This window comes from Lynx canadensis, chromosome E2 (genome assembly GCF_007474595.2).
Source record: "Lynx canadensis isolate LIC74 chromosome E2, mLynCan4.pri.v2, whole genome shotgun sequence".
Lineage (NCBI taxonomy): Eukaryota > Metazoa > Chordata > Mammalia > Carnivora > Felidae > Lynx > Lynx canadensis.
In genome coordinates, this window is record NC_044317.1 from 51,510,319 (window position 1) to 51,538,019 (window position 27,701).

General features: G+C 44.0%; 1 protein-coding gene across 3 annotated transcripts in view; it reads left to right on the forward strand.

The window, feature by feature from the left end:
* Positions 1-27,701, forward strand: part of ARHGAP35 (Rho GTPase activating protein 35) — a 127,382-nt gene that overhangs the window by 22,760 nt on the left and 76,921 nt on the right. For all 3 annotated transcript variants that reach the window (XM_030299758.1, XM_030299757.1, XM_030299756.2), the window contains exon 2: positions 22,812-26,688. In XM_030299758.1, the coding sequence (XP_030155618.1) occupies positions 23,005-26,688 (3,684 nt within the window). In that variant the 5' untranslated portion in view covers positions 22,812-23,004. The remainder of the gene's footprint in view (positions 1-22,811; positions 26,689-27,701) is intronic.

Below are 27,701 nucleotides of genomic sequence, written 5' to 3' on the forward strand. Positions count from 1 at the left end.
CTGCTGAGTTCTTTCCATTTTTAAAAAAGATTTCAGTCTGGGGACACCTGAGTGGCTCAGTCCATAGGGCATTGAACTCTCGATTTCGGCTCAGGTCACGATCTCATGGTTTGAGTTTTGAGCCCCTCATTGGGCTCCATGCTGGTGGTGCAGAGCCTGCTTGTGACTCTCTCCCCCTCTCCCTCTTTCTTTGCCCCTTCAGTGCATGTGCTCGCTCTCTCTCACTCACTCTATCTCTCTCTCTCAAAATAAACTTAAAAGAAGATTTCAGACTGACTCTTAAATTCTTACATACAGTTTCACATTGGCAAAGACTGCATATTGGGAAAAACCAAACTTCTCTCCTGATTTGGGCTTTTTTTTTTTTTTTTTTTTTTTTACCATAAATTCAGGATGCAGTTGTTTTCCAAGTGCTTCCATTTTGTGATTAGGCTTAGTATTTTTATTTTTTATAATCTTTAATCTTATTTTTTAAGTAAGCTCAACATGGGGCTTGAACTTACAACCCCACGATCAAGAGTCGCATATTCTACTGTCTGAGCCAGCCAGGCATCCCAGGGTGAATATTTTTAGATACAACTCCCTTGCCCTTAAGTTTGTCCCCAGCACCCTCAAAACAAAGAGTAAGTGATGTAATTAGGATGCAATCTGTTGCCTGTGGATTTCAAGGGAAATTATTTCCACGCAGCTCAGAAGCTTATGGACAAAGTCAAGCTTCCATTTATTTATTTATTTGTTTGTTTGTTTGTTTGTTTATTAAAAAAATTTTTTTTTAATTTCTTTTGTTTATTTATTTTTGAGACAGTGTGAGCAGGGAAGGGGTAGAGAGAAAGGGAGACACAGAATCCAAAGTAGGCTCTAGGCTCTGAGCTGTCAGCACAGAGCCTGACATGGGGCTCAAACTCACGAACCGTGAGACCATGACCTGAGCTGAAGTTGGCCACTTAACTGACTGAGCCACCCAGGTGCCCCCTATTTATTTAAAATTTTTAAAAATATTTTTATTTATTTTTGAGAGAAAGAGAGAGAGAGAGAGAATGAGATGGGGAGGGACAGAGAGAGGGAGACACAGAATCAGAAGCAGGTTCCAGGCTCTGAGCTATTATTAGCACAGAGCCTGACGCAGGGCTCGAACTCATGAACTGCAAATTCATGACCTGAGCTGAAGTCAGACACTGAACCGACTGAGCCACCCAGGCACCCCTCAAGATTCCTTGTAGATTGGGCGAATTTATCAAAAATGACCTGATGAAGTGAGATTCTTACCTTGAGGTTAGAGATTTTGAGTGTGAAACAGTGATGTGAAATTTCTAAAGCAGCTTTGATCTATGAATAAAATGTTACTTCTAATTGTCTTTGAGCCGTTTTAATTTTTTCTTTGAAACTTTAAATGGAATTGACGTTGTGTACACTGTGTCTGGGTGGTTTTCACCTTTAGGGAAAGGAAAGACACGGGTCTTTTCCCATTGTCTGCTGTGTCACGTTTTACTCTGCTGTTTTGTGAGTTCTTGAGACGGAGATAAAAGAGATGGGTTCTCCTACCCACGGAATTTTAGTATAGGTGTTTTCATTTTTTACATTTGAGGTTGGTTTTCTTCCCAGAGTGTTTAATTTTATGATTGTCCTTAGGAGGAGCTGCCCCTCACAGGATGTATACCAACATTGCTGTCTGATCAGTATGAAAGAAGTCCTTTTTTTGGAGCGTTTAAAGAGGATCTCCAGAATCACGAGGTCACATAATGACTTCCTTGGTGATTTTTCAGGTGTACTTTCTTTTTTTTTTTTTTTTAATTTTTTTTTTTTTTCAACGTTTATTTATTTTTGGGACAGAGAGAGACAGAGCATGAATGGGGGAGGGGCAGAGAGAGAGGGAGACACAGAATCGGAAACAGGCTCCAGGCTCTGAGCCATCAGCCCAGAGCCTGATGCGGGGCTCGAACTCACGCACCGCAAGATCGTGACCTGGCTGAAGTCGGACGCTTAACCGACTGCGCCACCCAGGCGCCCCTCAGGTGTACTTTCTATGTGAGTAGAAACGCGTTTTTGCAGTGGGATGAGAGAAAAAAAAATGAAATTAAATTTAAGGGCAGAAACTTAGAACATCTCCCTTCCATGGTTTGAGAAATGAAGAAAGGCTCAAGCTAGTGTTTTCTCACAATTTAAAAATACTGAGCTCAGACAACTGAAATGATACTGATTCTCAGTGGCAAATTATACTGAAGTTTAAAGACAGCCATGTTCCATTAAGTGGCGTTTTGGAGATGGTCTTTGTGTTTAAAACTATGGCAGATGTTATGGGGCGCTGGGGTGGCTCAGTCTGTTGAGCATCCAACTCTGGCTCAGGTCATGATCTCACAGTTTGTGAGTTTGAGCCCCGCGTCGGGCTCTGTGCTGTCAGCTTGGAGCCTGGAGCCCGCTTCGGATTCTGTGTCTCTCTCTCTGCCTTTCCCTGCTCGTTCTCTGTCTCTCTCTCTAAGATAAATTAAAAAACAGTGAAAACAAACAAACTATGGCAGGCATTCTGTTTCTCTTGTGAGTCTTGGGTGACGTCATCATTTCCATTGAGGAGACAGCATATTGAATCCTTCTCTACTTGGGTGAGGGGTGTAGTCTCCAGGTCTCGGTGTTCTTATCTAAGGAAGGGAGGAAATACCTGTCATTCCCAGGTGCGTTTAAGAAATTGTAAGGCAAGGTATGTAATAGTACTTTGAGCAGCATGAGGCACTCACACACATTACTGTGGGGAGTATATTATTCCGGTTTTGCTTCTAGGTAGAGAGGAGCCTGCCCCCCTCACAGTGGAGAGCTCTGCTAACTGAGCAAATGGAGTCTAGCAATAGGTAGCTTTGATTTTTCTTCAGGAGGCTCAACCTGCACACCTGTTCTTGTCCATTGGGGTTAGCAGCCGTGCAGTGTTGGGGTTCAGCCGGGTGTGCCAGCTTCAGAAGCAGGCGGTAAGCGTCACATGAAGCTGGGTGGTCTAGAATGAGTTACTTTCCCTCTCTGAGCCTGTTTTCTCATCGGGAAAATGGGAGTTTAACACTACCTGCCTCATTGGATTATTGTGAAAAATGAAATGAAAACACATGTATATAGTTTATTTGATGCTGTGCCTGGCTTGAGAGTATTTGATGGTATTTTTTTAATAGTTTTTTTTTTAAGTTATTTATTTATTTAAAAAAATTTTTTTTAGTGTTTATTTATTTTTGAGACAGAGAGAGAGCATGAATGGGGGAGGGTCAGAGAGAGAGGGAGACACAGAATCAGAAGCAGGCTCCAGGCTCTGAGCTGTCGGCACAGAGCCTGACGCGGGGCTCGAACTCGCGGACCATGAGATCATGACCTGAGCCGAAGTCGGACGCTTAACCGACTGAGCCACCCAGGCGCCCCAGTTTTTTATTTATTTTGAGAGACACAGAGAAAGAGTGTGAATGAGGGAGGGGAGAGAGAGAAGGAGAAAGATCATTCCCAAGCAGACTCCACGCTGTCAGCATGGAGTCCATCTCAGGGCTCTGTCTCACGAACCGCAAGACCATGACCTGAGCCAAAAATCAAGTCAGACTCCTAATTGACTGAGCTCTCCAGGCATCCCAGTATTTGCTGGTATTACTTGTACAAAAGAGAGACAGATGACAAGGCAGGCACCTGGGTGGCTCAGTCAGTTAAGTGTCTGACTTCGGCTCGGGTCATGATCTCACGGTTCATGAGTTCAAGCCCCATGTAGGGCTCTGTGCTGACAGTTCAGAGCCTGGAGCCTGCTTTGGATTCTGTGTCTCCCTCTCTGTCTGCCCCTCCCTGCTCACGCTCTGTCTCTCTGTCTCTCAGAGCGTGAGCTGGGGAGGGGCAGAGAGAGAGGGAAACACAGAGTCTGAAGCAGGCTCCAGGCTCCCAGTCGTCAGCACAGAGCCCGACGTGGGGCTCAAACTCACAAACTTTGAGATCATGACCTGAGCCTAAGTTGGACCCTTAACTGAGCTAACTGACTGAGTCACCCAGGTGCCCGGAGATTTGTTTTCAAGTTGCTTTTAGAACTGGACTATTTGCTTGGCCTTCATCCCCCAATCTCCGTGAATTCCAAAGCTTTGTAACAGTCATCAGTCAGACACCACTTACCTAAGAAGTGCTTCCTGTGTGTGAGGTTCTGGAGAAACCGAAAGAAACACTTGGAAGGATTCTCTGTATTCCACAGAAACTCGGTTAGTCAAAGAGAGATGCAATATTGACTTCTTTTAAAAAACATACAACTAGGGGCGCCCGGGTGGCTCAGTCGATTAAGCATCTGATTTCGGCTCAGGTCATGATCTCGCGGTTCGTGAGTTTGAGCGCCACGTGGGGCTCTGTGCTGACAGCTCAAGCCTGGAGCCTGCTTTGGATTCTGTGTCTCCCCCTCTCTCTGCCCCTCCCGTGCTCATGCTCTGTCTCTCTCTGTCTCAATAATAAATAAACGTTTAAAAAAAAAGAATTAAAAAACATACAGTGAAACTATACTATAAATGTTTGGCTAAATATACAGCTAAGCCAGCATCTTAATCTTTAGAACTCAAAAAGTACATTGTAATATACCTAAGGAGACATTTTCTAGGATTTCATTCTATGGGATTTTTAATTTTTTTTTTCAACGTTTATTTATTTTTGGGACAGAGAGAGACAGAGCATGAACGGGGGAGGGGCAGAGAGAGAGGGAGACACAGAATCGGAAACAGGCTCCAGGCTCTGAGCCATCAGCCCAGAGCCTGACGCAGGGCTCGAACTCACGGACCGCGATATCGTGACCTGGCTGAAGTCGGACGCTTAACCGACTGCGCCACCCAGGCGCCCCTTTCTATGGGATTTTTAAAAATTGGTAGTCATCTTTGGCCAGTTTATATTTCATTTTCCATCTTTGTTGATGCTGCTATTTTTATTTCCTCGTCATCTGCTGTTCTATCAGTTATTGTCCAGTCAGGAAAGTGGAAACTCCACTCTAGCTGTGTCAAGCAGAGAGGGATTTAAATGCGAGAGATCCGTTCCGGAGGTGTTGGAAGGCCTGGAGGAGCAAAATGAGGAAAAGATGGTGTGTGGAGAGAAGCAAAAGGGAGACAGGGGGTCGTTACCCAAAGATGAGGAAGCTAGCTGCCTTTGGGCTGGAACCTCCGACTGGAGAGCTGCTGCCAGAGCTCTTTTGCCGCAGCTCAGCAGGAAGCCAAGAGCCAGCACCCGGCTGAGGATGCGGAGCCTGTGCTGTGTGCCGTTGTCTGCAGCCCTCCACGGTTGCTTGCTGCTGCAGACAGACCAGAAGCAGGAAGAGTGTTGGCTCCCTCTTCCTGACATCCAGTCTCTCGCTTTTGGCAGAACCTACCTGGAAGCCAGCTGGGAAAGGGGTCTGGGAAATGTGGTTTGCGGGCTTTCAGTTCTGGTGATGCAGAGAAAAGCACAGAAAGCGCAAGTGTGGCCGAATGAATGCTATGACTGCTTGGGGATGATGAATATGTCATAGTGGAGACGGGAAGAGGAGGCAGTATTTTAAACTGATAGCATTCAGAAAGGGGAGAGGTGTAATGGGATTCCAGATAAGGGGTCCAGCCTGTGTGGAGGTTTGGAAGCAGGAATGTACAAGGCATTTTCAGGGAACAGTTTATCTGGAGTGTGGAGTTCTTGTTGAAGGATAGTTGCAAGAGGTTGGAAAGGTAGATTGGAGTCAAATTGGGGTGGAGATGTGACAAAGGCTATTAAAATTATTTTTTTTTAATTTTTTTTAATGTTTACTTATTTTTGAGACAGAGAGAGACAGAGGATGAACGGGGGAGGGTCAGAGAGAGGGAGACACAGAATCTGAAACAGGCTCCAGGCTGTCAGCACAGAGCCCGACGCGGGGCTCGAACTCACAGACTGCGAGATCATGACCTGAGCCGAAGTCGGCCGCTTAACTGACTGAGCCACCCAGGCGCCCCAAGACTATTAAAATTAACATGGAGCACAGGACACAGTGCTTTGGCCTGGGAGAGACCAGTGAGGAAACTGCCCTTAGTCCAGGCTTTGTGATGCGAAGGGCACGGTGAAGGCCGCGATAGTGGAGTTCGGGGGGAACAGTCCATCCGATCAGCTTTTTGACTGGCATAGCTGGCGGTGGGCTGGGGCAGGCCATTGGCGTCAATAACGAATTCTGGTTTTCTGCATCATTTGAATGTCTTGATTACTTTATATCTTTGAAGGTTCTTGCTCTTTCTTTTTATGCTTTTACCTCTTCCTGGGATGATTCCTTGGTAAGACTCGTTGTTGTTATTAGGATATCTCTTTAAGTGGCACTAAATTCACTCTAATCATAAACCGTGTATTTGAAGTCTTTGTAACTTCTGCAGGCACCTTTGATAACTTGAGGTAACACTTTTATTTCTTGGGTACACCTTTTTGGCTTTTTTTCTGGTTCGTTTGTTGTTTTGGTTTGGTTTGTGAGTTTTGTGGGGTTTTCTTCTTTTTTCTTTAGAAACTGATTCACTTGGGGCACCTGAGTGGCTCAGTTGGTTGAGTGTCCGACTTTGGCTCAGGTCATGATCTTGCAGTTTGTGACTTTGAGCCCCACATTAGGCTCGCTGCTGTCAGCCTGTGGGCGCAAAGCCCGCTTCAGATTCTCTGTCCCCCGCTCTCCCTGACCCTCCCCTGCTTGCATTCTCTCAAAGATAAATATTAAAAATAAAAAAAAATAGAAACTGATTCACTTATCCCATTTATTTAGCAGGTAATTATTGAGCCAGGCATTATGTTCAGTGCTGAGGTTGGATGGAGAGCAGAATAGATAAGACAATAGAGGGGCACCTGGGTGGCTCAGTTGGTTATGCATCCAGTTTCAGCTCAGGTCATGATCTCACGGTTGGTGAGTTCGAGCCCTGCACCGGGTTCTGCATTGACAGTGCAGAGCCTGCTTCAGATCCTCTCTCTTCCTCTCTTTCTGCCCCTCCTCAGCTGGTGTACTCTCTCTCTCAAAAATAAATAAACATTAAGAAAAAGAAAGATAAGACATTAAATCCCCATCTTGGAGTTAACAATTTAACAAGAAACATGTGAAAAGAAAACTATTACCCGTCCCTAGAGCCTTTGCAGTTAGGTTTACTCTGCCTGGAACGGTCCTTCCAGAGCCCACATTATTTAACTCCCTCACTTTTTTGTTTTCTGATTCTGTTTCCCCTTGGTGGAGTGTGAGCAAGGATCTTTGTCTCTTTTGTTCATTGCTGTAGCCCCAGTGTGTAGGACAGTGCCTGGCACAATTGTAGGTAATCTGTAAAAATACTTCAGTAATTTTTTGTTGAATGGTTGAATGAGAATAAATAAGTGGGGCATCCAGGGAACTGGAGGAAGGCCACAGTAGCTAGAGTCTAGTGAGAAAAAGGTACAGTGGTGGAGAGGAGATCACATTTGGGGATGTGTAAGAATTTGAGGTTTTAGTAGAAGGGCAGAGAGGCTCGGAGGGGTTGTAAGCAGAGGATTGACAAGATCAGAGACGTACTTCAAAAAGATCATTTGCTGTTCTACAGAGTGTGGTCTGCAGAGGGCAAGAGCAGACGTGGGAAGGAACACTTGAGGCTGTGGGGATCCAGGTGACCTAGCTTCCCTGGCAGCAGATAGATTCTCTCTCTCAGCTGTTGAGTTTGAGTGTACATTCCAGCGGTAGGGATTGGTCGTTATCAGTCTGATTATAATTGTGTGCACTTAGGTTGTCATTAGCCCCAAGAGACCTACCTGTCTCCTTGAAGAACATTATTGTCCAGTGATCCTGCTGACGGATGAAAGCTGTCAAGATAGCTTGGCTCTGAGATGCCATTTAACTAGTTTCTATCTGTGTGTGCCTCCCCCGCCCTCCCTACCTGCAAGATTTAATGACCTAGTTAGAGAGAAAGTCCAGGTCTCTTGGCTACTCTCCAAATGTTCTACCACTAAAATGCTAATGTTACCTTTCTCAGAATTCTTCTGAATCATTTGCTGGCACCGTAAGTGCCAGGGTTTTTAAACTCTGATTTTGCCACTTTTCAGACTGTTTGCGCTAGTACTTTTCACTGTAGGCACTTGAGTTGCTTTGGTAACTTGAAGAAGGCCTTTTCACTTGCCTTTGCTTTTCAAAATGGGAGTAGCCTGTGACAGGAATGTTTCTGCCTCTTGACATGTTAGTTGGCACAGTTGGAGAGGCAGCCCTTAATAAAGGTCACTTTGGAAGAATATTAGTTGGTTACTTACCATTCTTGGCATTCTTGTAGAATGATACAGGTTTATGGCCTTTTTATTAAGTTCTTAAAATTGAGTGGTCTTTAATTAGCAGCAAGCATATATAAAACTTAGTGACTCCAGACAACACTGGCCTTACTGTATTGGATTATAGAGTGAGGCTTGCGCTCGTAGGAATATGGGTTTTGGAGGGGGGATGGAGAAGGGGCGTGAGAAGGCTATATTGAACACATTCCAGCTCTGTCCGTGCCATCTGCTCATTGCAACCTTAACAGTGTGGAATGTGGACGTACAGCTTTCAAGCTCAGTTGCCTTTTGATTGCTCCTGACTAGGCTTTTAGTGCTCATGATTTAACTGGTTGAGTTGGGCTTTCTGTTACATAGTCAATATGGAAAATGGAGTCAGTAGCCCAGTTTTGAACTCAGTTTTTGAACTTGTGTAACACTTGACAAGCCACGATACGTAGATTGTAATTGCTGTCTTTGCAACGGCCCACTCCAATAAGACAGTGGAGGAATATATAAATTCAAGGACTGACAAGTTAACATGAAACAAGCCCACCCTTTCCAAAAAGAAGAAGGAGAAAAAGAAGAAGAAGAAGAAGAAGAAGAAGAAGAAGAAGAAGAAGAAGAAGAAGAAGAAGAAAAGAAACAACAGTGAGAGAATCCCCACCTTACTGTGTATGATTCTTCACTGGGCAAAAGGGCTCAGGCAGGTGGGGATCATCTCTTCATCCAAGTATACCCTGGAATGTCCTTGCTGGAGAAGACTGAAAGAGGGGTTGGTGTTTTGGATAGGGCACTTTGGTGCAGATAAGTTATAGAAGTTTATTTACATGCTGACACCTGCACTCTTGAGGGGGTTTGATTGCCAGAGGGATTGTCCTTTTAGGGACAGCAAAATTAAACCCCTTTATGGGCTCTCTTACACAGCAGCTCCTCTGAGCAGAAAGTCAAAATAGCGGATGCAGGAGCAGGGGAGCGGTCCAAGGAGTTGGGGAGATGTGTGCAGAAGTGAAGGAGCTGAGTTGAATCATGTTTGTTCATCACCGAATCTCCTCTTCCTCCTGCAGACCGTAGTAGTCACATTAGCCATGAGATAACAGTTTTCATTTAAGATTTTAACATAGTCGATGCTGTGGGTAGTCAAATCAGTCTGTTGATAAGGTTTTATAATGGTGGTGTACTTTCCTATTCCATTCTTTCTAATGTGAGTTAGAAATCAGCAGTAGCTATTTGTTGTACTTTGATTTTAAGACTTTACAAAGAATGTACCTGCAATATGTTCTTAGGATCATGTGTAACTTGGAGACTGGAAATTGAGGTCACTAGACCCTCAGTGGGTTTATGTCGGGAAGAAATAGGGCAGGCATTCTATGCATATATAACTGAGAAGGTTATGCTGTTACCCAAAGTGAGTGTATTTTTGAGAATTTTAACTCAGACCTGGTTTCCTGAACAGCAGCCAAACACATGAGGTCAAGGTGATTTCCTCTAGTAGGACAGCTGTCATGGAAGGGTAGGCTGGACCTGTTTTCCTTCTTAAGTCTGAGGGCTGAAGTAGTGATAAGAGGTGACTCATTGATCTTCATGAAAATTACTGGCTGAGGACTTTCAAGGAATGGTGGTTGATAAGGAGGAACTAGTTACTATTCTGGTCTGTTATCTAAGGGAAAATCATGTAGCTAGCATTTTTTAGAAAATGCCATTTAGTAAGTTGCTTACATGATCACAAGTGTTTTCTTAGTTATTTTTGGACTCCCCAACAGGACGTGTTTTATAGTTTGAAATTTATCTTGAAGTAATGGGTGGTAGTTAGGTACTGTACAGAACACGTAGCAGAACCTGGTGAAAATACACACATGGTGAAGGGCAGAGATAGTAGCTGTAATACGTGGTAACTGGCCAAATGTCACTCCTTTTTGCCCCCTTTCCCTTTTGATTTTATGATCTTCATTAATCTTACCATCTCATGGCAGAGAGGGGTGTGTGGAAACCACTCTGGGGTGGGAGCTGGAGGTGGGAGAGAGGCCCTGCTTTGTTAGAGCACAGGTCTGACAGCGGCTTGTGTGACTTACTTCCTTTCTCCTCCTCAGCTTCCGCATCTGTTACCTGAAGGAGTTGGCTGTCATTTCCCCAGCTCTGCCTTCCAGGGGCTTTTCATTTGGAGAAACAGATCCGTTCATCTAGAAGTCCTTTTAAATTTGTTAATCCCAAGAAGAATCCTAGGAATTTTTTGCAAAGTGGCCAGTTTTCTTCAGATTTTGCTTCTTATTTATCTGCCCTCTCCCTTTGGCAGACTCCCTTGACAGTGAGACACAGGGTCATTGGTTTAAGTATGGGAAGGAAATTATGGCCTTGAGCACAGTCAGAAAGAATCTGGCTCTCAGGCGCTTCCTGTGAGCCACCACTAAATTACAAAGACTGGGCCCTGACAAGGCTTTTCAAAGGGGCATCTTACACCGCCACTGTGTCAGCGTTTCCATCGTGAGCAGTTGTTTTTCACAGTGCTTATTATGACCAGGTTCGAGTGGCCTTTACACGGGAAGCATTTACCCACTGGGTGAGGGTAAAATAGACAGATTTGGAGGGAGGATGAGAGTGTACGGATTGCTCTCAGAATTCCCCTTTTCGACCCAGACCTGACCACGCCGTTCTAGTCCAGCATCCTGGGGCTTCCTTGGAATGAAGTCCAGACTCTCCTTAGTGTAACTGTGTCCTCCACGGATTTGCCCCTGACCTCTCCTGCTGTCCATGTCTTAGGCCCTCCACTCAGTTCTCTGGCCGGGACAGCACGATACAGTAGGAAGACAGGACCTGGGGGGCAAAGGAGTGGGGCATTGTCAGAGGAGGCCTGGATTCTGGACGAGTTCCATTTCTAACTGAGTTGTTTCTTTTTCCTTGATCTCAGTAGTCACTAATTGGGATGAGTTTCCTGAATGAGAGGAAGAAAAGAAGGGGTTGGGGGATGGATCAGGAGGCTCTTTTTGACTCTCTTGTCTCTTGGCAAAATCTTGGGAATCAGACCACCAAATGTTTGACCATTAAATGGCTTTTCAAACCATGAAGTTTTTTGAGCTTTTAAAAAAAACCCATAGAGAGGGGCGTCGGGGTGGCCCAGTTGGTTAAGCATCCATCTTTGGCTCAGGTCACGATCTCACGGTTTGTGAGTTTGAGCTCTGCATCGGGGCTCCATGCTGACAGTGCAGAGCCTGCTTGGGACTCTTTTTCTCCCCCTCTCTCTCTCTGCCCATCCCCCACTAGTGCTTTCTCTGTCAAATAAATAAAAAAAAATTTTTAATTATTCTTAAAAAAAAAACCATAGAACTTTTAAAAAGTTTGTTTTATGGGGGCGTCTGGGTGGCTCAGTCAGTTGAGTGTCTGACTTCAGCTCAGGTCATGATCGCATGGTCCGTGGGTTCGAGCCCCGCATCGGGCTCTGTGCTGAACAGCTCCGAGCCTGGAGCCTGCTTCAGATTCTGTGTCTCCCTCTCTCTCTGCTCATCCCCCCACTTGCACCTCTGTCTCTCTCTCTGTCTCTCAAAAGTAAATAAACATTAAAACAAAATCAAAAAGAATTGTTTTACGTGGGATCCCAACATATAAAACAGATCAAATTGAGTTGTTCTGTTTTTTAAAAATTTTTTTTTTTTTTTCAACGTTTATCTATTCTTGGGACAGAGAGAGACAGAGCATGAACGGGGGAGGGGCAGAGAGAGAGGGAGACACAGAATCGGAAACAGGCTCCAGGCTCCGAGCCATCAGCCCAGAGCCCGACGCGGGGCTCGAACTCACGGACCGCGAGATCGTGACCTGGCTGAAGTCGGACGCCCAACCGACTGCGCCACCCAGGCGCCCCAGAGTTGTTCTGTTTTAAGGCTGGAAGGTCTGTTGTGCCACCCGTTCAGCCTTCTGCACAGCCCTGAAGAACTGCCGGTTACATCCAGGGCTCTCCAGGGCACTGCTTCTCAGCACTTTCGCTGGCTCCCGTGAGGATTAGAGTCACCTGTTTGACATGATCCCGGGCGGAGGCCTCGTGTAGAAGGGGGCGAGTATTGCAGTGCTTGCTCGTGTTGGTTGAGCACAGGGTTGTTTCAGTACAGGGCCGGCTCGACCTGCTAGCCGTGTGAGGTGCCCGTGCCACTTCACTTCTCTGATTGCGTGCTTTTACAGAAGTGGACAGAGAAGCGTGTAAAGCCTGCACAGTGTGAACAATTGTGAAATGACTTCCCGTGTAAGCAACCCAAGTCAAGGAATAAAACAGAAGCTTCACTTGTACCCTTTTCCCACCATATCCCCTTTCCTAGCCTCAAAGTAGGGACCTGAAGTACGCTTTTCAGATATTGAGGTGATAAATACTTGAACAGGAAATAATGTTTTCCGTAATAACTTTTTGTTAATAGTGCCAACGTGTAACATCGTTTCATTTAGAAAATCCAGTTTGCTTTACATGTATTAACTCAAATATTCATCTCTTCTAGAAGACAGGGATACACACCTCAATGTAGCAGATCTTCAAATATGATTAATTGAGCTTAGGACACAATTTTGGGCTGATTCCAGGCCCTTTTGCATGTTTTTTCTTGCACGTGTTAATTTTTTTCATCTCTCTCAGACATCTGTTTTTAGCTTCATTTGAAATAAGGCAAATGTGTAAGTAAATGTGGAGACCGGCAAGTAGAAAAGATGGCCACGAGTATGGATTTTGCTGGTGTGATCCTAAGTTGGTTCTTTAATCTGTGGATCCAAATTGTTCCAAAGGAACGATTCAGATATAGAAGTTGATTCTGTTTCTTCTGTCTCTTTGTGACCCTTGTCCTTATCTTCAGTACAGGTGCTTTAGGTAAAATAAAACCATTCTTTTTTTAAAAGTTTATGCATGTGGCCTGGCTTGTATTACTTACAGTAGCCTGTTTTACGACTGACAATTTATAGAATAATTCAAACAAGGAGTGAAGAATAATTAGAAATAATGGGCTGAAATCCTCATGTCCTCTTAGAATGCCATCAGGGGAATAGAATAACAAGGCTTACTGTTGGACTTGAAAATAAGCTGACCTGTTTTCCCCAATTTGACAGAAATGCCTGTTTCTTTAGCACTGTCCTCTGTTGGCAAGGCACATTTGGCTGGATGGTGCCTCCATTCTCACACATTCAGAGAAATGTTTATGGAGAGGATCATTTACAAAATTTTTCTAGTTTAAAGCAAAAACAAAAACACTGGAATAGATTAGATCGTAAGTGCTCAGAAGCAACTGCTGAAATAATAATACAGGTTTGCTTTACCATTTCAAAAAGTGTAGAATTGATCTGAATACCAGGAAATTCAAAGGTAAGACTTGGCTGTGTTTTTGTTTCTTGGTTTCCTAAGAATCTCAGCTCACTGCATTTAATGGTAAGTAGGCTGTGATCCTAAGACTTATTGGACTGCATTGGCCTTGGTTTTGAGTTTCCTTTGGCTTGGAATATTTTTACAGCTTATCGAGAAATCCTGTTTTGTTGTTGTTGTTGTTCTTGGTATAGGTAACCCAGGGAAATCCTGCTGCATCAGTGAAAAAGATTTCTCAGCCTTTGGTTTTGTCTTTGTTTATAGTTGCTTTGATCAGATAGCTTGATTAGAACTCTAGAGCTACCTGGTAGAAACCTGCTGAGGATAAAGTTTAAGGAAGTGCTTCTGCTGAAAGCAGCCCCTTTCATTCATCAGGGGAAGTTGATTTCATCCTGTGAATAGCTTGCCTTAGAAATTTTATTTCTTTGGGACCTGCGCATAGAGTTCTGCACACCTCAGAGCATGAGAACTGTGTCAGGGTGAAAAATGGGCTGGTTGGTTTCTTCAGTGCGGGCTGGCGAGGATGGTAAGATAGTGGCATAGTTTTTTTACCCTGGAATTCAGATTTGATTTGATGTGATTTTTTTTTTCAACGTTTTTTTTTTTTTATTTATTTTTTGGGACAGAGAGAGACAGAGCATGAACGGGGGAGGGGCAGAGAGAGAGAGGGAGACACAGAATCGGAAGCAGGCTCCAGGCTCTGAGCCATCAGCCCAGAGCCTGACGCGGGGCTCGAACTCACGGAGCGTGAGATCGTGACCTGGCTGAAGTCGGACGCTTAACCGACTGCGCCACCCAGGCGCCCCGATGTGATTTTTTTTAAAGTAATTTCTACACCCAACGCGGGGCTCAAACTCAACAACCTCAACGTGATCGAGGGTCACGTGCTCTGCCGACTGAGTTAGTCAGGTGCCCCTACCCTGGAATTTAGAGGTAACTTTCTTTACTAGGGCTTGGGGAGAAAATGAATCGAGAGGAGCAGGAAGAGACATTTGCCAAAATTACAAATGGAATGGAAGAGAATCTTTCATAGCTGCTCTTTTAAAAATTAACTTTAGGCCACATTGTTTTACAAACAGACATCTAAGATACCAGTGCTTTAAAACTGCTTTTGGTTTTTCTCACTGGGCCCTCTGGAGAGTGCTGTCCATTGAGTTTGCATAGGGCATAGTGAGAGCTGAATGCCGGTACATATCCAGTGTCCAAGAATAGCCCTTCTGTTGCATGAGATTACATGTTTCAAGACCAGATGGTTAAACACTTAAATCAGTCTTTCCAAAGATCCAGATGACCCATTTCAGAGATTTCCTGTAGCCAGAGCCCTGGGGATGTAGTGAGATTCCGTGGTTACGAGGAAATCCTCCCTCCTACATTAAACAGAAGTAGGTGTGTGTAGCCTGTAGTAGTGTGGCAACCTCCAGTACTCTTCTGGGCAAATATTTCCTCTTTGCTGCCTTTGTAAATCTATATTTTCTGCCCCCTTCCCCATTTTATTATTTTAATTTGCGTTAAACTGAATAGAAATAGAATTTGCCATATTCAAATGGAGCTTTCTTTCAAGTTAGATCAGCTCCTTAGACTGATCGACTCCTTAGACGGTGTTAGTTTGTCAGACGAGGAGTTTAAAGTAGTAGTGTTCCCACTAATAAATAACGTTGGTGGGATCAAAGATTGTCATATTGGATTCTCACAAGTTAAAATAGTCTGTTCATAGTCTGAGTCCTTGCTGCCCTTCTCGCTTTCTACCGCCCATGAACACTGTTCCAGTCAGTCTGTCCCAAAACGTGTCCGGTGTTTTTCCGTTTTGGTCACCATTATTCTTGCCCTTTCACGTCTTTAGAACGCCTGGGTCATCCCTCCATGCCCTGCCAGTCTTTTGTGTACCAATTCAAATTTCACTTCTGCTCTGACCCCTTGAGATCTGAATGATCTCCTCTTCCTCTGGATCCCAGGAAATGGTCTGTGCCCTTTTTTGTCTTGTGGTTAAGTTTTTTTTTTGTTTTTCTAAGTAAAATATTATATGTGAAGTAAATTAGAAGATTCTCATCAGCAAGGACAGTGCCCCATTTCTTCTTTGTTTCTTCACATTGTCTTAGCTTTCTAAACAAACAATTTGATTCAGTTCTCAGGTCTAAAGATTAGAGACTATAGAGCAATAGAAAAATGGCTAACCCATCTGAAATATTGTGAAGGAAGGAAGAGAGACTTTAGCTGCTGTCACTGGGGCCATCAAGTGGCTACCTTTCTCTTTTATTCAGTATCGGAGGCTGTTTTGTGCTTGTTGAGTTTGATGTAGTCATTTCCTACGACACTTTTCACGTGGTAAAGAGATGAGCAGAATTAAGGGTATTGCTTCACATTCCAACAAAACTCAACAGAGGAAACGAAGGCTCCCTCTGTCAGTCAGGTTCATAAAGGTTATAATTCCTATGTATAGCTGAATAACCCTGTCGCATCATTTGTGCACATCTCTAACTTTAAGGTTCTGTAAGTTTATCTGGATTTCACAGATAATTGAATTGGTTGAATGAGGACCTTGGACTTCACTTCTCACTTTTCTTCTGTGAGTTATGTAAAGTTTTTAAAGGAAAAACAAAAACCTTCAGAAAAGTCACTCTACATTTATTAATATAAAAATGGAAACCTTTGGGTTTTTAAAGACTATCTTGTTTCTAAATCATTTTATCTTATTTTATCATGATACATATGTACTCTTTTTTTAAGTAAACTTTGTTTTATTTATTTTTTTATTAAAAATTTTTTAATGTTTATTTTTGAGAGAGAGAGAGAGAGAGAGAGCGCGCGCACAAGCGTGAGTGGGGGAGGGGCAGAGAGAAAGGGAGACAGAATCCAAAGCAGGCTCCGGGCTCTGAGCTGTCAGCACAGAGCCCGACGTGGGGCTCCAACTCCCCAACCGCGAGATCATGACCCAAGCCAAAGCCTGACGCTTAACCCACTGAGCCGCCCAGGCGCCCCTGTGTGTATTCCTTAATCCCTATCCCCTATTTCCCCTGTCCCCCACCCCCCACTTCCTTTCTGGTAATTTTCAGTTTGTTCTCTAGTTAGAGTCTGTTTCTTGGTTTCTCTCTCTCTTTTTTTTCCTTTGCCCTTTTGTTTCTTAAATTCCACATGAGTGAGATCATGTGGTGTTTGTCTTTCTCTGACTTATTTCGCTTAGCATTATAGCTCTATCCATGTTGCTGCAAATGGAAAATTTCATTCTTTTTTATGACTAAATAATATTCCATTATATGTTTATACCACATCTTCTTTATTCATTCATCTATTGATGGACACTTGGGCTGTTTCCTAATTTGGCTATTGTTAATAATGCTGTGATAAACATGGGGTGCATGTATCCCTTGAATTAGTGTTTTTGTGTTTTTCAGTAAGTGTCCAGTAGTGTGATTCCTAGATTATAGAGTAGTTCCATTTTTAATTTTTTGAAGAACCTCCATACTGTTTTCCACAGTAGCTATACCAGTTTGCATTCCCACTAACCATATAAGAGGGCTTCTTTTTCTCCACATCCTTGCTAACACTGGTTTCTTGTGTTTTTGATTTTAGCCATTCTGACAGGTGTGAATTGATTCTCTCATTGAAAGACCATCTTGTGGGGCACCTGGGTGGCTCATTCGGTTGAATGTCTGACTTTGGCTCAGGTCATGATCTCACGGTTCATGGGTTTGAGCCCCACGTTAGGCTCTGTGCTGACAGCTCAGAGCCTGGAGTCTGCTTCAGATTCTCTGTCTCCCTCTCTCTCTCTGCCCCTCCCCTGTTCATGTTCTCTCTCTCTCTCTCTCTCTCTCTCTCTCTCTCTCTCTCTCTCAAAAATAAATAATTAAAAATTTTTTCTTTTAAAAAAAGACCATCTTGTTTAAGTTTGGTGGTTCAGTAGACCATAGAGTTGTGTTTTCTTCTTACTGGAGCTTTTATATTCCATCCTTCCTGGTTCATTTGGAAAATCTGTTCCTCTAGAAAATTCTCCTTTTGGAGTCTCTCTCACAAGAAACATGTTTTCCAGTTAGATCCCCCCTTTTGCATTTCCTCTCTCCCATAGATAAGAGTCTTGTATCTACTTAATGCAGATCTTTTAACCAGCTGCTGATGGTATTCATAGCTTTGAAAACTTATTCAGAAATTTAAGGTGGTGAGAAGTATGAGGTATTAAGGAGGTTTAGAAAATGCTCTTTGCTTTGTTAGTTACAATGCATATTCCATTCCCTTCCTTTATTGGGATTAAGAAAAATTATAGTACCAAGTATTTTACTTCCTTTTTGCTAGCAACTCCCTATGAAATTATTTCTTTACTTTATTATTGTGTAATATTATGTAATTACCGTATAATATTATAGTATCGTTAGTTTGGTGTGGTATTCTATACGTGGTTGTTTGAAACCAAATGCATCTTCAGAAGTTGACTATTCTCAGAGATAGAGACAGTAGTTTTGGTTATGGGTAATAGTGGTGGATCTGTGTCTTAGGGGACATTCCAGATCACAGAGCCCAGAAACATTTCCTCTTGGGGGTTAAGACGGGAGGTGGGGGGGACGCGTGCTGATGGAGCTGTTGACAGTATGAACTTTAGCAGTCATAGTAATGCTGGATCACAGTGGCATTTCTGTGTCCTTTGAAATGTGTACTATCTTGGGAATGTTGCCACTTCTTGCCCTAAGTTTTGTAGAGGTGTTAAAAAAGAAAACACCCCCCTACCTTCCAGTTGAGACACTGTTTGGGGAGCTGGTACAGTGGTTAAACAAGTCAAGTAAATAACTCCGGAAGTCTGGTGGCTGGTTCTGAAAGAGCTCTCAGTTGTTTGCGTTATGTTGTAGTGCTGCATATATTTGTAACAAAAACTGAAGATGTTCCTGAAGTATTTTACTTTTTGAAAAAAATATTTTCTTTAACATTTATTCATTTTGAGATTGAGAGAGGCAGAGCATGAGCAGGAGAGGGTTAGAGAGAGACACACAGAATCTGAAGCAGGCTCCAGGCTCTGAGCTGTCAGCACAGAGCCTGATGCGGGGCTCGAACTCACAGACCGTGAGATCACGACCTGCGCTGAAGTCGGACGCCCGACCGACTGAGCCACCCAGGTGCCCCTGAAGTATTTTCCTTTTTGAAGGAGTTGACTTGTGGTGTAAAACTACTAAATATTAGGGTTTAGTTTTTCTAATACAACTAGCGTCTAAAACTTTGAAGATAGAAGTCGTTTCAGTTTAAAGAATACTTTCTCCCCCTCTGCTGTAACTCTTCAGTTTTCAAAGGACTAATATTGGCAAATTATTAGAATGGACATTTGGATTTTGCCGTTTGAGGAGTTTGGTGGCCCACTAAGAACACCGGTTCCTATCAGATGTAAACTAATGATATTGCAAAGTCTCGGACATGCCCCATCTTCTACTTTCTCTTTCTTTGTGGCCTTAAGATCATTAAATTTAGTGACTCAGCTAATTTTTTTTAAATCCACCTCTTAGAAAAGTTGAACGTGTTTGTGACCAAGCACTTCGAGTTATTTCCTTTAAACCAAGTGTTTGCAGCGTTCTTAGATTTATAACAGTCTTTGTTTACCGTGTAATTCAGTCCAATTGAGGAACTAGTAAAACTGCATTATCCAGACATCAAAGACAGGCATGTAAGAAGAGTGTGCTTCTACCGGGGAACCTATTCGATTTCTACCAAGTGGAAAGTTACCAGGTGTCCCCAAATTAACCATTCCTTTGCCAGCTGATTCTCATTGTTGGGTAGCTTTTTTAGTGTAGTCAGCAGCATTCTGGGTTTAAAATATGAGTTGCTACGTTCTTGAGAGTCGAGAGTTGTTGCTTTGTGTCTTTAGCGTCCTTCAGATAGTGGAGACGTTGACTTGCATGGGCGGCACAGAATATCATGCGCTGAAGAAACTGACGAAACAAGGTTTGGAGAATACATTTTAGCTTAGTTCAAAGTTGAGCTGCCGTCTCTATTTCTTGAGGTTCAAGAGCAGGTTTGGTGTTTTGTTTTCCTGGGATTTTTGTGAAGAGAGAGCTTATTCGACCCACTTTACAGAGAATAAGGGGGATGATTTGCCAGCTGCGTGCAGCAGTCACTTGAAGTGGGACCCCGTCACCAAGTTGCATTTCAGGATTGATCAAGTAGGTGGCCTTGAGTCCTGCCAGACTCTGGGATGGGGAATTGACGGAGAAGGGCTCTGTGACAGGAGCACCCCTGACTTACACTTTCATCAGCATTCCTATCTGAGGCTCTGTCAAACCTGAGTCTCCCGAGAGGTGGAAACAAAATTGTGTATATGTGTACTACAAGTAATAAGCAAAAGCACTGTGATTTCGTATGAATCTTTGCTATTTGGGTATTTCAGAGGATGTGTGTAAACATCTTACAATTTTACCTAAGGAAGCAGTCGCCTGGGGAAGTGGAGGATGGGGATCCATCTTTCACATGGATGTCTGCTTGTTTCTGCTGAAATCTGGACCTTGGCTTCTTTAGGAGCATGCCATTAGGTTATCTGGAGGTGATTGCTTATAATCATCGAGATTTCCGTCTTGACAATGGTCAAATCATTTTTACATACCACATGTAGGCACGTTTTGTTTCCATGGAGGGTTTGGCTTTCTCGGTTATCGAGGGAAGATAAGGGATGTTTGGGAAAGGTCTGTGACCTTTTGAGGTTATCATCATAGGGGACAACTTTCCTCTCTCATTCATCACCCCCTCTTCTTAGAATAAAGTATGGTGATGTGACTTCCTGTGGCATCTCTTAGGAGAAGGGCTCACAAAAATATATTCAGGTTGTGGAGATGCTGGGTTCCTACCAGCCATGACCGAGATTCAAAAGAAAATTGTTCTCTTTATTTTATTTTATTTTATTTTATTTATTTTTTTTAACGTTTATTTATTTTTGAGACAGAGAGAGACAGAGCATGAACGGAGGAGGGTCAGAGAGAGAGGGAGACACAGAATCTGAAACAGACTCTGGGCTCTGAGCTGTCAGCACAGAGCCCGACGCGGGGCTCGAACTCATGGACCTCGAGATCGTGACCTGAGCTGAAGTCGGCCGCTTAACCGACTGAGCCACCCAGGCGCCCCTGTTCTCTTTATTTTAAACTGAGTTATCTCAGGAGACTGTTCATTTGGCTACATGTTCGGCCGTCGCGTGGTCATATTTGCGCGTGTGAGTAGATGGCAGTGCAGTATAAGCAGTAGTAGCCAGAAGACCATTTATGTGGAGACAGCCGAGGCCTATGTATTTGATTTCTGTTAACCAGGAGGTTGCTAAAGACATCGTAAGATACTATCATAACGTTTCATTACTTCACCTCTTCATACTTTAGGTCCTTTAAGGTGCCACTTTTCAGCCACGTTCTGTGGTTCCCCATAGCCTTCGGGAAAGACTGCAGACTCTTTGAAAGAGGTTTAATCTGATTTCTGCTTCTAATGCATCTCACCCATCCGCTCCCCACACACACTCGAGGGGCTGTGCCTTTTTCTGCAGAGACGAGTCTCCGTGTTTCTTTCACCTACTTCAGGTTTCTCCTGAGGTGGAACTTCCTCCAGAAAGGCCTTCCTCAATCAAAACACTGGGTGTAATATGCCCTCATAGTCATTCCCTGACTCATTCCTTCAGTAAATCTTCGTGTCAAGCACCGTGTCATAGGCTGAGGATACAGAAGTAAACGAGAAGGGGTGGACCTTGTCCTCACAAAGCTTATTCTGTTCTCGTCAAGGAAACCACCCAATATTCACACCTTTTTAAAAATGCTTTTTATTTGGAAACAATCACAAATTTATAGAAAGCTGCAAAAAAATTAAAATGGCACAAAGGAATATCTTATCCAGATTTACCTGTTGTTAACATTTTACCGCATGCGCATTCTTTCTTTCAACGTATATACATATTTTTTTCTGGACCAGTCACACACATTATGGTCTTCCCCCCCCAAATACTTCAGTGTGTATTTTATAAGAGTAGGCCTATTCGCTTACATGGTAGTTACTTTCCTAAATTTACATCGATCAAATACTTCTATATAATAGTCCGTTCAGAGTCCAGTGTTGTTAAATGACTTAATAATGTCCTGTATTTCCCATTCTGATGCAGAATCCATTCTAGGTTCAAACAATTGCATTTAGTTATGATGTCTCTTTAGCTTCTCTTGATCTAGAATGTTTACATAGCCATTCTTTGTCTTTTATGACATGGATACTTTTTGAGAAGTATAGAGTGTGCACTACATCCCCCCGCCCAACCCCCATAATAGAATCTCGTTCGTTTTTTGTTTATCTGATGTTTCCTTGTGATTCGGTCGAGGGAATACATTCTAGGTCATCACACCGCTTAGTAATGTGTCCTCTTGGGGGTACCACATCTGGAGGCCCATGATGTCCTTCTGTCCCTCTTTGGTGGTGATAATTTTCATTACCCAAAGTGTTAACCCAGGGTACCTGGGTGGCTCAGTTGGTTAAGCGTCCGACTCGCAGTTCATTAGTTCAAGCCCCGCGTCGGATTCTGTGCTGACAGCCCGGAGCCTGGGACCTGCTTCGGATTCTGTGTCTCCCTCTCTCTCTCTGTTCCTCCCCCACTTGCACTCTGTCTCTCTTTCAAAAATAAATAAAGATTAAAAAAAACATTTTAAAACAAAGTGTTAAGGCAGTTTCTTTACTGTATAATTAGTGGTTTTTGGTACCTCTTCCCTCTGCAGCTGATAAGTAGCATATCAGGAGGTACCTCAGGTCTGTGCAGATATCCTGATTCTCATCAAAATCTTCCCCCTAGATGGGGTATCAAGTGATGATTCTTGTCTGATCCAGTAGTATGAACTCAGGTTTCTGTTTTTGGCAGTGGGTTATAATCCATTACTGTCTTTAATTATTTTGGTGCTCAAATTGTTTCAGATTTGACCAGTGGGATCCCCTTCAAGTGGGCTCCTGTGTCTGTGAGGTGCCCTGTCATTTTTTCAAGCACTTCCTTTCCTGCACAATAGGATGTTCCAGGCTCTTCTTGTACTAACTCTGCTCTAACCCTGGTATCAGCCATGTTTCCAAGAAGCCCTCAAACTCTTGTTTTAACACTCAGCACAACTGCTTACTTGTATGTCTTCCTCTGTTAGAGGTATTGAGAGCACATAGATGTCAGTCTTACTCTTACATCTTCACTCAGCGTGAGGCCTGGCACATTTAGTGTTTAAGTATTTGTTGAACGAGAAAATTGATTTTTGCTATAGTTCAGCGACTAAAATCAGGTTCCAAAATTATGATGCTGATGGGTTTTCTTTCTCCTCCCGCCCCCGTCTAGGAAGAAATGTTTACTATCTGGCAATGAGAAGTGGTGAAAACTGACCTCGTGCTGGTGTACAAACACTATGGGACCTGACACTTTCACCTCGTGGGCAGCCGGCCCCCACTGATAATGTGGGGAAACCATCAGGTCCACTGGAAAACACTAATCTGATCTTGGAAGTGGCCGATTGTGGCAGGATGTGTCGACGATGATGATGGCAAGAAAGCAAGATGTCCGCATTCCCACCTACAACATCAGTGTGGTGGGATTGTCTGGGACCGAGAAGGAGAAGGGCCAGTGCGGCATTGGGAAGTCTTGCCTGTGCAACCGCTTCGTGCGCCCGAGTGCTGATGAGTTTCACTTGGACCATACCTCTGTCCTCAGCACCAGTGACTTTGGCGGGCGAGTGGTCAATAATGACCACTTTCTCTACTGGGGAGAAGTTAGCCGTTCCCTGGAGGATTGTGTGGAATGTAAGATGCACATTGTGGAGCAGACTGAGTTCATCGATGATCAGACTTTTCAACCTCATCGAAGCACGGCCCTGCAGCCCTATATCAAGAGAGCTGCTGCAACCAAGCTCGCATCAGCTGAAAAACTCATGTACTTTTGCACTGACCAGCTGGGGCTGGAGCAGGACTTTGAGCAGAAACAAATGCCAGATGGAAAGCTGCTGATTGATGGTTTTCTTCTTGGTATTGACGTTAGCAGGGGCATGAATAGGAACTTTGATGACCAGCTCAAGTTTGTGTCCAATCTCTACAATCAGCTTGCAAAAACAAAAAAGCCCATAGTGGTGGTCCTGACTAAGTGTGATGAGGGCGTTGAGCGGTACATTAGAGATGCACATACTTTTGCCTTAAGCAAAAAGAACCTCCAGGTTGTGGAGACCTCAGCAAGATCCAACGTAAACGTGGACTTGGCTTTCAGCACCTTAGTGCAACTCATTGATAAAAGTCGGGGAAAGACGAAAATCATTCCTTATTTTGAAGCTCTCAAGCAGCAGAGTCAGCAGATAGCTACAGCAAAAGACAAGTATGAGTGGCTGGTGAGTCGCATTGTGAAAAACCACAACGAGAATTGGCCGAGTGTCAGCCGAAAGATGCAGGCCTCTCCTGAGTACCAGGACTATGTCTACCTGGAAGGTACTCAGAAAGCCAAGAAGCTGTTTCTCCAGCACATCCACCGCCTCAAGCACGAGCACATTGAGCGCAGGAGAAAGCTGTACCTCGCAGCCCTGCCGTTAGCCTTTGAAGCTCTTATACCCAATTTAGATGAAATAGACCACCTAAGCTGCATAAAAACCAAAAAGCTCTTGGAGACCAAGCCAGAATTCCTGAAGTGGTTTGTTGTGCTCGAAGAGACACCGTGGGATGCCACCAGCCACATTGACAACATGGAGAATGAGCGGATTCCCTTTGACTTGATGGATACCGTCCCTGCCGAGCAGCTGTACGAGGCCCACTTAGAGAAGCTGCGGAACGAGAGGAAAAGAGCTGAGATGAGAAGGGCATTTAAAGAAAACCTGGAGACCTCTCCCTTCATAACTCCCGGAAAGCCTTGGGAAGAGGCCCGTAGTTTTATTATGAACGAAGATTTCTACCAGTGGCTGGAAGAATCCGTATACATGGATATTTATGGCAAACACCAAAAGCAAATTATAGACAGAGCAAAGGAAGAGTTTCAGGAGCTGCTTTTGGAATATTCAGAGTTGTTTTATGAGCTGGAGCTGGATGCTAAGCCCAGCAAGGAGAAGATGGGTGTCATTCAGGATGTTCTGGGGGAGGAACAGCGATTTAAAGCATTACAGAAGCTCCAAGCGGAGCGTGATGCCCTTATCCTGAAGCACATTCATTTTGTGTATCACCCAACCAAGGAAACGTGCCCTAGCTGCCCAGCTTGTGTGGATGCTAAGATCGAGCACTTGATTAGTTCTCGGTTTATCCGACCATCTGACCGGAATCAGAAAAATTCACTGTCTGACCCCAACATTGATAGGATCAACTTGGTTATCTTAGGCAAAGATGGCCTCGCACGTGAGTTGGCCAATGAGATTCGAGCTCTCTGTACAAATGATGATAAGTATGTGATAGATGGTAAAATGTATGAGCTTTCCCTGAGGCCGATAGAAGGGAATGTCAGGCTTCCTGTGAACTCTTTCCAAACGCCAACATTTCAGCCCCACGGCTGCCTCTGCCTTTACAATTCAAAGGAATCTCTATCCTATGTGGTGGAGAGTATAGAGAAGAGTAGAGAGTCCACACTTGGCAGGCGAGATAACCATTTAGCCCATCTTCCCCTGACGTTGATCTTAGTTAACAAGAGAGGAGACACCAGTGGAGAGACCCTGCATAGCCTGATACAACAAGGTCAGCAGATTGCTAGCAAACTTCAGTGTGTCTTTCTCGACCCTGCTTCTGCTGGCATCGGTTATGGACGCAACATTAATGAAAAGCAAATCAGTCAAGTTTTGAAGGGACTCCTGGACTCCAAGCGTAACTTAAACCTGGTCAGTTCTACTGCTAGCATCAAAGATCTGGCTGACGTTGACCTGCGAATTGTCATGTGTCTGATGTGTGGAGATCCTTTCAGTGCAGATGACATACTCTATCCTGTCCTTCAGTCCCAGACCTGTAAGTCTTCCCATTGTGGAAGCAACAACTCTGTTTTACTTGAACTACCGATCGGACTCCACAAGAAGCGCATTGAGCTGTCTATTCTTTCGTACCATTCCTCATTTAGCATCAGAAAAAGCCGGTTGGTCCATGGGTACATTGTTTTTTATTCAGCCAAACGTAAGGCCTCCTTGGCTATGTTACGTGCCTTTCTTTGTGAAGTGCAGGATATTATCCCCATTCAGTTGGTTGCACTCACTGACGGCGCTGTAGATGTCCTGGACAATGACTTAAGTCGGGAACAGCTGACCGAAGGGGAGGAGATTGCTCAAGAGATTGACGGGAGGTTCACAAGCATCCCTTGTAGCCAACCCCAGCACAAACTTGAGATCTTCCACCCATTTTTTAAGGATGTGGTGGATAAAAAGAACATAATCGAGGCTACTCATATGTACGATAACGCTGCCGAGGCCTGTAGCACCACGGAAGAGGTGTTTAACTCCCCCCGAGCGGGCTCTCCACTCTGCAACTCCAACCTGCAGGATTCAGAAGAGGATATCGAGCCCCCTTCTTATAGCTTGTTTCGAGAAGACACGTCACTGCCCTCTCTGTCCAAAGACCATTCTAAGCTCTCTATGGAACTGGAGGGAAATGATGGGCTGTCTTTCATCATGAGCAATTTTGAGAGTAAACTGAACAACAAAGTACCTCCACCAGTCAAACCAAAGCCTCCTGTCCATTTTGAAATCACAAAGGGGGATCTGTCTTATTTAGACCAAGGCCATAGAGATGGGCAGAGGAAGTCTGTGTCTTCTAGCACCTGGCTACCTCCGGATGGGTTTGATCCTTCTGATTATGCTGAACCCATGGATGCTGTGGTCAAGCCAAGGAACGAAGAAGAAAACATATATTCAGTGCCCCATGACAGCACCCAAGGCAAAATCATCACCATTCGGAATATCAACAAAGCCCAGTCCAACGGCAGTGGCAACGGTTCCGACAGTGAAATGGACACCAGCTCTCTAGAGCGAGGCCGCAAGGTGTCCATCGTGAGCAAGCCCGTGCTGTACAGGACGAGATGCAGCCGGCTAGGAAGGTTTGCTAGTTATCGAACCAGCTTCAGTGTGGGGAGCGATGATGAGCTAGGGCCCATTCGGAAAAAAGAGGAGGATCAGGCATCTCAAGGTTATAAAGGGGACAATGCCGTCATTCCATATGAAACAGACGAAGACCCAAGGAGGAGGAATATTCTTCGCAGTCTACGGAGGAACACTAAGGTAAGACACCAGTTTAGGAATGAATCATAGGAGTGGCTTGCACAGTGTCTGGGTGAGAGCTGACTGATGATGACGATGATGATGATTTTTCAAGGACAACTTATTCTGGTTAAAAAAAAATTGGTCGGTGTGTGCATTTACTCTCTGACTTGGTGTAAAAAAGTAGGCAGTGTCTCAGATTGCTACCACTGGCAGCTCTGGAGTAGTAAGGACCTTGGATAGACAGCCTGAGTATGAGTTGTCTTTGTCCAGAACAAGAGTTAGGTAATTCCAAAATGAGCAGATCGTGTAGAACTTGTCGGTGTCCTGACAGGTAGCCAAGCCAGTGACGATATGCTTGCTCTTCCTTTATGTGAACACCAGAATCTAAAATTGCATGCTCAGTCTCTGACTGCTAGACAGACATTTCATCCGTATGCCTCTTAAAAGCTCCTTTTTCCCCCTCACTGACCCGTAAGGTTGCTGCATCTTAGATTAGGAAAAATTGGATGATTATTTTGTTTGCATATGCGAATGAGTGAAGGGTCTTTACGTAAGTGAAAAGTAAGAAGTAACTTGCCACTGTGAGTTATAAACCTGTCCCATATTTGTGAGATTGGAGTGCCCTCCAGCTGCATTATTTTAAGTGAGTTGCTGTGACGGCTTCAGGTTTTATTTAGGGACCAAAGCAGGATGGGGAGAAGAGAAAGAAATTAAACCGCGTGTGTTATGAGTGTCAGGCCTGCCATCAGATGGAGAGGAAACAGCAGCAGGTGAATCCTCTTTATCTTGTTTCGAATTGTGGTTTACAAAGTAGAGTGCCCTGTCCCCTTGGGCTTAAGATTTGAGATAAAAAAGGTATTTCCCAGATTTTTCTTTTTTTTCCCCCCATTTAGAGCAGAGGGAAACACTTTGTTTTTTCAAAGAAAGACATCTTGGTGAGACAGGACAATAAAAGTGTGTTATATGCTAGCCCACGACCAGCCTTGCGACATACAGAATGAGGATTTCTCTGCATTGAAAGCTTTTCCTCC